The sequence below is a fragment of the Pelophylax lessonae genome, assembly GCF_965119305.1.
Source record: "Pelophylax lessonae genome assembly, chromosome: 13".
In the NCBI taxonomy this organism is placed as follows: domain Eukaryota; kingdom Metazoa; phylum Chordata; class Amphibia; order Anura; family Ranidae; genus Pelophylax; species Pelophylax lessonae.
The window spans coordinates 150,161,076-150,172,325 of NC_138780.1; the positions used below are offsets into that span (position 1 = coordinate 150,161,076).

General features: G+C 42.7%; 1 protein-coding gene across 1 annotated transcript in view; it reads right to left on the bottom strand.

Annotated features, from left to right (window-relative positions):
* ESR2 (estrogen receptor 2) overlaps nucleotides 1–10,807 on the bottom strand; it is a 49,639-nt gene extending 38,832 nt beyond the window's left edge. The window contains exons 1-3 of the mRNA XM_082242740.1: nucleotides 10,339–10,807; nucleotides 2,270–2,445; nucleotides 1,015–1,131 (exon numbers count right to left, since the gene is read on the bottom strand). Of these exons, the coding sequence (XP_082098866.1) occupies nucleotides 1,015–1,131; nucleotides 2,270–2,445; nucleotides 10,339–10,760 (715 nt within the window). The 5' untranslated portion in view covers nucleotides 10,761–10,807. The remainder of the gene's footprint in view (nucleotides 1–1,014; nucleotides 1,132–2,269; nucleotides 2,446–10,338) is intronic.
* Nucleotides 10,808–11,250: the final 443 nt, after the last annotated feature.

Below are 11,250 nucleotides of genomic sequence, written 5' to 3' on the forward strand. Positions count from 1 at the left end.
CTTTTTTCAGATTATTTGCATTTTTGCACCATTGCACTATCATCTATTACTGGGATCATTTATTCATAGTGTCATTTATTATCGTGATTCTTACTGCACAATTTTTTTTTTTTTGAACGATTCATATTATTGAATTCCCACTCATAGTGATATTTCATTTTATCTTTTTTATGTATGATTTGAGCCACTATTGCACTTTTTTATACTTTAGCGCAGCATTATTGATTTATTTGATCTTCACTGGTGTAACGTGTTAACACTGATTGCTTGCAGCCTTAGAATTTATTGCTATTTTTACTTAATTATTATTGTGGTTTTGCGCTGATTACTAGATATATATATATATTTTTTAATGGCAGACAGTAGCCTTATAGAACCAGAAACTTTCACTAAAGTGTCATGGTGTCTTCTGCATAGAATTGGCAATACCTTGAATATGTGATTCTCTTTTATGCTTTTCCCTTTGGACACAGTGGGGTTGGTTTATTAAAGGCAAATTGCCTGTTCTCTTTGCAAGGGAATTTTCCCTTAGAATATTAAATGTGGTGAAAATGTCTTTTGTAAAGAATACCCAATCATATGTGTGCACATCTTTGGATGAATAAAATCAACACAGCTTCATTACATTTACATAAGCTAAGAGAAAATTCCCTTGCAAACAGCTTGTTTGCCATTACTAGATCAACCTGAATAGGTCTGCACACTATAAGGGAATCAAGAGTAGGTGGCGCGCATTATACATCAATTACAAAGTTAATACTGCCTTGTCATATAAAATGTATCTGGATGGTGGAAAATAGACTTTGATGAGGTTCAGCAGCTGGTACTGTAGACCTCATAATTGGTATTACACATAACAGTTTTAGAATGCCACCAACACAATACAATAAACCAGTCTCATGTAAGAAAACGTTCAAGTATTTTACATTGTGCTTGCTGCTGATGTGATAGTAAGACTGGAAAGCAAAAACAAATAAGAAAGAGACTATCAAACATGAAGGAAAACAACCTCACCACATTTCATCATTCCCACTTCAAAGCACTTGCGTAGTCGACATGCTTGACAACTTTTTCGCCTGTTTTTGTCTATGGTGCACTGGTTTGTAGCAGGGCAGATATAATCATTGTGTCCTTTTCCATAAAAAAAAAAAAAAACATTATATAGCATGAAGTAATAATGATAATATGCAACATAACCCCAATTTAAAGTCAGCAAAGCTATTATCTTTTCTGTGATAGAAAATTATGTCTTTCTGGTGCCCAACCACCTCTGTCGGAAAAGTAGGTGGCACTATTTTCAGTACCAAGCAATATTTGCTAACTTTTATGGTAAAAAATAAGGTTTTTCCTTTGCTGTTTGTACTGCTGGGTGGTGGTGATAGGGCGGCCACCTCACTTTCTGCCCCGGGGACACAGCTGGAAGTGACAAGAAACCTTTAACAAAGTAAAGGGGAAATTATCCAGTCACCACTGGAACACATATTCTGCAGTGAACACCTGTGATCCAGAGCTGCAATATGTTCCTGCACCAACGTGTCCCCTTCTGTGACATCATCCCACCTCTGCAATAATCAAGAGCCTGAGGGGACCCTTTCACTAGACAGTCTATAAAAAAAGTGCCCACATCAACCAGCCAGTGATGTGGAGACCAGCTGAAGGATCCCTTCCCCTCTCTGTAGTTAAGAATACAGAAGACTCAGAAGCCAGCAAATGAGATGACCATGCAGTTATGTTAAAGTAGATTTTAGGTGGATTTTTTTCCAACCCAGCATTAGAAAGCGGTGGGGGGTAAAGAGTGGTGGGACAGTGACATTTCTGGAAATTAACTTTAAAATGCCATTATTTCTAGGATGGCGTTACCTGAATTTTTGTAAATGCCTGTTGAGGACAGCGCCTACTTACAAAAATAAGTCATGTAACCTACCGCTCATAACAATGATTCCGGAGATAAAATTTGACATAAGCTTCCATAATGCTTTTGAACTCCTAAGAGCTACAAGTACTCCCAGACACACACCAGCTCATTTTTTGTAAAATTCCAGAATTGATAGGTTGCTAGTCTGACTACACTTATAATACAAATAATGCTCATTTGAAATTTTGTCCGCTTTTCACAACTTGCAAAGCACAGAGGGCTTTAGTTGCACACAACAGTCATTATTAGGCCTCATTAATATTCTGAATACATTAATCACTTTGGAACACTCAGCACCAGGGAATGAAATGTCCTAAATCAACCTCAGCAACAAGATCCGAGAACTGAACATACCTTGGATGCTCCTCTTGAAGAAAGCTTTACAGCCCTCACAAGACCAGACTCCATAGTGGTAACCAGAGGCGTAATCGCTGCACACTGCACAGAAGTGGGTGTCTCTTTTAGACCCTGGGTTACTTCCAATATGATTAGTACATTCACCTCCTATGGATTTTCTCTTCATGACTTCCCTGCAGTCAAAACAGAAGTAGTGATAAATGAATTTACATATACATTTTACTTGCTTTTTGGATGTTAACACACTGTACCTAACTATAAGGTTTCCATTATGCTCGTTAATTAAGAAATGTGTACCTTTAAATTCTGTATTAGAGAGCCGGTTCCTCGACTGTTTTTGGTGTAGCAGTATTCAAAGTAACCTACAAGACAACAGGATTGCCGAAAGGTCCAAAGTGCATAAGACACTGACCTATCTTGCCAATCTAGGAGTGGCATAATATGGTACGTACTAAAGACATGACCATTGAGCCAAGCTCAGACTGTAAACTGCGCAATAACTTCTATTCTCTGGGTATTATATAATACGTGGTGATCCCTAGAGTAAACATCACAAAATATGGCAATTCAGATTGTGCATATTATAAAGAATGGATAACAAAAAGCAGCGCTTGGACAAAATCCTCTGGCACCCAAAGCTTAGATGCTAAAGTGTGCCCATTTCTGTACTGAGATGACGGAATCTTGAACATCCACATCAACAATGGCCAGGCTGCCACAGTGTGCAGAAATGAGGGTTGCTTTCTGTCGGCCTTAGGCCACCTTTACCATAGGCGTGCGCAGCCTATTGCATTAGGGTGTGCACCCCAAAGCTCAAACACACATGCGTGTGTATATATATATATATATATACATATACACACACACACACACACACATAAACACTTGTCAAAAGTATTGGGACACTAAAAGGTTTTTGCACTTAAGTTAAATTGTATGGCAAATATCTGTAGAGGGGTTCCACCATCACTGCTAAGTTTTGAAAAAGATGTATGCCTTATTTTTCTTTTGATGTGTATTACAGGTGAAATTACATGTGAGGCACTGATATGGACTGATAGGCAGCACTAATAGGCGCTTGTTCTCAGCACTGACTGGCACTGATGAGGCTGCACTGATGGGTACTGATAGGTGGCACTGATAGGCAGCACTTATTGGCAGCACTGATGGGCACTAATAGGCATCACTGATAGGCGGCATTGGTGGGCACTGATTGGTGGCACTGATAGGAAGCACTGATAGGCACTGTTAGATGTGTCTGATGGGCACTGATGAGGCGGCACTGGTGGGCACTGATAGGTGGCACTGATGAGGCGGCACTGCTGGGCACTGATAGGCACTATTAGGTGACACTGATGGGCACTGATGAAGTGGCACTGGTGGGCACTGATAGGTGGCACTGGTGGGCACTGATAGGTGGCACTACTGGGCACTGATAGGTGGCACTACTGGACACCACTTATGGACACTAACAGGGGAGAGGGGGAGTTTCACATTCAGCAGACAGTGAGACTTGCAAGAGCTGCTCAGTGTGTGTGCAGTGGCGTACCTAGAGAATTTGGCACCCGGGGCGGATCCTATATCTGGCACCCCCCCCCCCCCAACTTTAAAATGTAAGCACCCACAAAAATTTGTAATGTTTTCAGGAATATTTATTGCACAAAATTCACAGCCCCCCCCCCCCCAATCACAGTGCCCCTTGCAGTCTGCCCCCTGTCTCTCTAATCACAGTTCCCCCTTTTGCACTCTCTGCCTCCCCTGCACAGTCCTACCTTCAGCATAAATAGATAGCTAATATTATTAGCAATGTGTTTACAGGAGATGGTCAGAGACTACAGACATGATAAAGGAGATGGTCAGAGACTGCAAACGTGATACAGGAGATGGTCAGAGACTACAGACATGATAAAGGAGATGGTCAGAGACTGCAGACAGGATACAGTAGATGGTCAGAGACTGCAGACATGATACAGTAGATGGTCAGAGACTGCAGACATGGTACAGGAGATGGTCAGAGACTGCAGACGTGATACAGGAGATGGTCAGAGACTACAGACATGATAAAGGAGATGGTCAGAGACTGCAGACGTGATACAGGAGATGGTCAGAGACTACAGACATGATAAAGGAGATGGTCAGAGACTGCAGACGTGATACAGGAGATGGTCAGAGACTGCAGACATGATACAGGAGATGGTCAGAGACTGTAGACATGATACAGGAGATGGTCAGAGACTGCAGATGTGATACAGGAGATGGTCAGAGACTGTAGACATACTATAGGAGATGGTCAGAGACTGTAGACATGATACAGGAGATGGTCAGAGACTGCAGATGTGATACAGGAGATGGTCAGAGACTGTAGACATGGTACAGGAGATGGTCAGAGACTGCAGACATGATATAGGAGATGGTCAGAGACTGAGGACATGATACAGGAGATGCTCGGAGACTGAGGACATGATAGAAGATAGAAGAGCACTAGGGGGGCCGGAGAGCACAGGGCAAGCAGAGAGCACTGGAGGAGCTGAAGGGCACGGTGGGGGGGGGGGGGGCTGGAGAGAATAAAGAGGGGATTTGGAAAGCATTGTAGGGGGGTTGGAAGGCGCGGGGGGGGAGCACTGGGGGGGGGGGGCGAGCACGGAAAACCAGGAGGGTGGAGAGCACTGGGAGGGACAGCGAGCACTTGGGGGGCGGCAGGGAAAACCAGGAGGGTGGAGAGCACTGGGAGGGACAGCGAGCACTTGGGGGGCGGCAGGGAAAACCAGGGGGGTGGAGAGCACTGGGTGGGGGACAGGGAGCACTTGGGGGGAGGGAGATGAAAAGCACTGTGGGGGGCTGAAGAGCATGGGGGGTGCTAAAGAACAGGGGGGTCTAGTGCCTTTGGGGGGGGGCTAAGAGCAGAGGGGGGGATTACGAGCACCGGGGGACTAGCAAAAGAAGTTGTATAGGAGGGGGATGGGGCAGCTGCATATAGAGGAATTGATCTTTCCCTATTCTTCCTGCAGGAGGGAGAGGAGGAGAATCAGTTATTCAGCAGCTGCAGAAAGAATAGGGAAAGATGAATTCCTCTATATGCAGCTTCCCCACCCCCCTCCTATCCAGCACACACACTTGAGCAATGGGAACGCACTCACCTTCATCCCGCCGAGGCTCCGCCCCCTTCTTCCCGCCGAGGCTCCGCCCCTCCCCGCGAGGCTCCGCCCCCTTCTTCCCATCCCGGCTCCGCCCCCCGCTAGCAGCACGGACTGAAGGAGCTGCCACTGCAGCTGCCTTCACCCTGCGATGTGGGATCTCAGAGAACGCCAGCTGACACCCCACATTGGTACCCCACTGTGTGTATGACACTGTCATGTAATGTAGCTGCTTTCAGGGAGAAAGCCCAGCTGTAAAAAAAAGCGGTGATGTCGGGGGTGGGCGGGATCAAGCAGCTGTCAAACACCAGCCAATGATTGGGCTGCTTAAGAAAGGGGCGGAGCCACATAAACGAAGCGGCCGCCAAGACCCCATCCTATTGGCTGGTGTTTGATAGCTGTTCGGTCCCGCCCACCCCCGACATCACCCCTGAGTTTTGACAGCTCGTCTTTCTCCCTGCAAGCATTAACATTACCTAACAGTGTCACACACACTGAGCGGCTCTGACAAGCCTCACTATCTGCTGGAGCCAACAGCACAGCCGCCTCTCCACCAAGTATCTCACTACCCTCAGTGGCAGAGATGGAGAAGCCGGCCCAACACTAACAGACACAGGGTGATTAGGGTGTGCCCAGGCACACCCGGCACACCCCGTGCGCACGCCTATGACCTTTACGTTTATGGAAAACCAGAATGGAAGAAGAGAGGTGCTGCAATATAATTAAATCAGTGTCATGTTTAGCATGTTAAAGTAGAGTCAGCTTTCTATTAACATTTTTGGTAATCAAAATTTGTTCTTTCATCTTCATACTAGTTTATTATTCATGAAAAGTGCAGATTTTACGCTGTAATTTGTCTTTTATACTGGTACCAGAATGATTCTGGTGCAAAGCATTTTTTTAACTCAGTAATATAAAAACCAATGAAAACAAAGTTTAACATTCACTGAGTACTGTATACATAAATGGAAGAAGGCAGAGGAGAAATCATTGCTCCAGGGGAGCCAAGGAAATCCCACAGCCGGTGACCCCACAGGTTCTGGCCTGGCTTGCCACTGCGAAAAACAAGAAAATTTGGAATAGGCAGCCACATACCTCAACAGGATACCAATAAAAACGTCTTTATTTTAATGTACACAGAAGATTAACATGTTTCACACATCTTGTGCTTAGTCATAACCAGTTGGGTTACTTGCGTACTGGTAGTCTCATGTAATGATGTGAATCAACCCCTCTCTATACTAGGACTTATCTAAGCGATAAGGCAGTCAAACTGCCTCATCGGGGACTTCAGTATATTTTCCTGTTAGATAAACATGCTCTAGACAGTAATGCCACACTACTTAAAGCAGAACTAAACTCTCCACTCTACTCCCCCAAAAAAAAATGAAAGCCTCTCATTGCAAGACCAGGCTGAGAAAATACAGTACATAGAATACGTTTGCTCACCAGGTTAGGTAGTGCACAATGTGGCACCCTTCCAAACAATTTTGGCTAACTTCTGGCACTACCCCTCTAGGTTAGAAGCTCTCCACCGACAATGTCACTAATAAATCCCAGTAGTGAATATGAAAGTAGTAAATGAGAGTAACTTGTGCCACAAGCCTTCTTCCCGGCATATTGTTGCCTAAAGCTAGGAGCTTGCCAGAGCGGGTATTTCTGCTAAAGGGATGGGGACTAATGTCCCTCGAGCACAGAACAGAGAAAATTTGAGCAATAGAAGGATGCCAAGAAATTAGCAGTAACTGCACATGTGCCACTTGCCAGCCTGGCAAATAAAATGTGGCAGAGAATGGCAATGAGATGTTTTCTATTACATTTCTCACCATCTATGGCCAACATGTAAGGTGAGCTTTTGAAGCCTAATTTCAGGAATATTATGACTTTAAATAGTTTGTTTGGGCCAGCCTGCACAGGTGTGTGCACCATATAAACTATATGAAGCAGCAGCTACAATACGGTATACAGCTCTGTGTTCCAGCAGCTATACAGGGACTTCCCATTCCATTCCTGCAACATACCTGTAATCAAGTTAGGCTGAGTGCTACTCAGCCATTCCTCGGAAGCCTTGTATTTTTTTGAATGAATAAAAGGCTTCCTCTGATTGGTTGAGGTGGAGATAGTGATGTCATCCACCCACCTCTCCAGCTCCGAGCCAATAAGAGGAAACCTTATGTTTATTTATAAAATAGAAACATAGAAACATAGAAACATAGAATGTGTCGGCAGATAAGAACCATTTGGCCCATCTAGTCTGCCCAATATATCTGAATCCTATGAATAGTCCCTGGCCCTATCTTATATGAAGGATAGTCTTATGCCTATCCCATGCATGCTTAAACTCCTTCACTGTATTTGCAGCTACCACTTCTGCAGGAAGGTTATTCCATGCATCCACTACTCGCTCAGTAAAGTAATACTTCCTCATATTACTTTTAAACCTTTGCCCCTCTAATTTAAAACGGTGTCCTCTTGTGGTAGTTTTTCTTCTTTTAAATATGCTCTCCTCCTTTACCGAGTTGATTCCCTTTATGTATTTAAAAGTTTCTATCATATCCCCTCTGTCTCTTCTTTCTTCCAAGCTGTACATGTTAAGTTTTTTCCTGCAATCCATGTACTAGTTTAGTAGCTCTTCTCTGAAAATACAAGGCTTCTTGCAAAATAGCTGAGAAACGCTCAGCAAGTCTTTATTTTGTTCCGAGAATGGGATGGGAAGCTCCTATACCACGCAAGAACACAGCGCTGTATACTGTATGTAGCTAATGCTACATACAATTTATACAGTGCTGAGAGATGGGCATTGATTAGTAAAAAAAAAAGTTTATTTGGGCCAATTTGCCCAAACAAACTATTTATGTCATAGTATTCCTGAAGTAAAGCTGGATACACATTATACAATTTTTTTGTTTAATTTCCTTTAGATTTACCTTCAACTATATAATGCAAGGGCCTGCCTGATTGCATACAATTTGAAAAAGCTTAGATTTGACCTCATATTATATGGTTTTGGTATAGTGCGTAGACATACTGATATATTTACACTGAATCTTGCTTGCAGAAATTTTCTGTGTAAAAAGCATGTGTCTGGTCTGTATAGTGCTTGCGTTTAGACACATAAACGTCCATATAAGCACACTAAAATTCCAGAATGCTTCTTCTAGCTCCCAGAATTGAAGGGGTTTGATTTACGTGTCTACACACATAAAATATTGACCAGTAACTCAGATTTTTCTATTTTATTTTACTGATCTGACTTCACCCCAAAGACAATGGGGTTGATTTACTAAAACTGGATTGAACATGCTGAAGTTAAAAGCTGATTGGCTATCATGTGCAGCTGCACCAGATTTTACTCTTCTAGTAAATCAACCCCAATATGTTGCATTCAGATTAAAAAAAAAAAAAAAAAAGCCTGAACACCTTCAAACACTGAATTATTGGTGTACGTGTGCAAGAGCCTTTGATTGGACATCTTTATTAACGGAATTTGAAAAATATACCTGATAGAACAGAACATCAAGGGTGTTGTATATATACTGCTATGAACCCATGCAGCAACTTGGAAAAGCAGCATATAACTCTGGAAATGTGTGAATTATAAACAGGACACATACATGTCATTTACAGTTGTGCATTTTCTATAAGGCTCTAGCTGTTCAATTTGTAAGTGCTGTAGAACAAAGGTAGCGGCAATTGCTTTCAAATTTCCTTCAGCAATAGCTCACCAACATAGTAAAGAAAAAACACCCCATTTATGAACCAGTCAACCTAACTCCATCTGCCATGCCTATTAGTCCACCTCCCTGTATGTCACAAGGCAAAAGTCAAAAAGACAAAAAATTACTCTGCAATGGCAAGTTGAAATTTACACGGACCACCATTCGTTCGGGGACATTAGTGTAATTGGTGGTCATTGTAAATGCCCCTGTTACATTTTTGGTCAATTTAAATGCCCCTATTACATTAGTGTCAAGTGTAAATGCTCCCATCTGTGTAAATACTCCTGGTATGTTGGCGGTCCGTGTAAATTCCCTGTTACATTGGTGGTCAGTGTAAATGCCCCTTTTATATTTGTGGTCAGTGTATTGGCCCTGCTACATTTGTGGTCAGTATAAATGTCCCCGTTACATTTGTGGTCAGTAAAAATGTCTGTGTTACACTCTTAGTCAATATAAATGTCCCTGTTACATTGGTGGATATTGTAAATGTTCCTGTTACAATGGTGGTCATGTTAAATGAGGGGCTTTTATTAGAACACTGAAGTTCCTGAACGGCTGTGCAGGGGCTGTATATTGGGGAACACTGTTGGCGGCTCTATATGTATAGGCTTGCACATTGGTGGTAGCTGTATATAGGGGTTGGGGGATGCTTATGAGGTGAACTGGAAGTGGATAATTGGGAGAGTGGCTGTACATGAGGGAGGCTGAGGATGAGCCGATTTGATAAAAATCACTTCTGGTTTTCCTGGGTTACGTAATGTGTTTTAGTGTAAAATAATTTGCCGTTGCTGGTTGAACTGTTATTGTGATGCTACTGCAGTGGGTGTGGAATGCTTATGCGATATGACATATTTGGCTCAGTTTATTCTATCACATTATTTTGTTTGCATTGAAATTGTTAATCTTCTCATAAATTGTTTTTTATCTTACCAAGAAAGCTCAATTCATCAAGCAATAATACATGTCTTATTTACCATTATGATAGGTGTTTCTAGCCATGTGTCTGTTAGTTTTAGCTTCCAATGGTCCTCACTACTGAAAATAGAAATTGTTATAGCTCAGTGTGGGGGGCCTGAACATAACATTTGGACAGGGCCCCCTTGTTGACTTTGTGTATCACTACTTAAGTCCCTTGTATTGCTGGACCCTATAAGAGTTGCATATTCTGTTGTTGTGCCTTTATATGTGAAGTTTTGGAGTCTTGTGATCTTACCGGTTAATTGGCAGAACATGTTCTTCTGGTTTGGCTTCAAACCATGGACTCCTGGGTGGCTCTGCATACAACAGCGAGGACTGGCAATGTAAAGTTACTGGGGACATATGATCTGGAGCTGTCCACATTAAACTTGGGCTCATAGTCTGTCTCATAATGGAACTCTCGGAATCACTAGAATTTCCTGGTACATTGTAGTTTATAACAGAAGGGCTGCAGAAAGCTATAGAGGAATAATCATGTCTGTTTTCCATATATGGAGAAAGGTACACTGGGCTCTGGTCTACTGTCATGATGTTCTGGTTGGCACCGTACTCAGGAGATGCCAAGGTGGCTGGAGAACTTTTGATGTCACCCTTCATATGTCCACTATGCTGCATGGGCTGCAACTGACAGAACTCCTTGTGCATGTATGCCGACATGTTGATTGAAGATTCAATTCTGCTTCTTAAAATGTCATTGTTTCCAGTTCACTAGGAAAGAAGACAGATCATGTTATTAATAGAATAGTCTTCCTACATGTAAAACCCCTTATAATGGCCACTGTAGGTGGGCAGACTTGAGAAACCTAGTCATCTAGGTATCAGAATCCAAGAGAAAAATAAGACATAGGTCAAAACTTTTTGCGTTTTTTCTTTTTTTACTGCAGACTGTAACGTCAGAGAGAGAGGCTTTAAACCTGAACTCCAGTCAAACAGATAAATGCACGGATGGGATCAATTTTACCTGCCAAATTACTTTTAATTCTCTCCATCCAGTATATATTTACGCTGGCTAAATACAGATCGAAATTTGACTGGTTCTGCAGGGATCAGCTGAATTTCTATCCATGTGTGGCAGCACCTGTCAACAGAACTTGATGTGAAGATCAACTTCTGTGGAACTGGCTTGCAGTGTTAATTTTGGCATCGA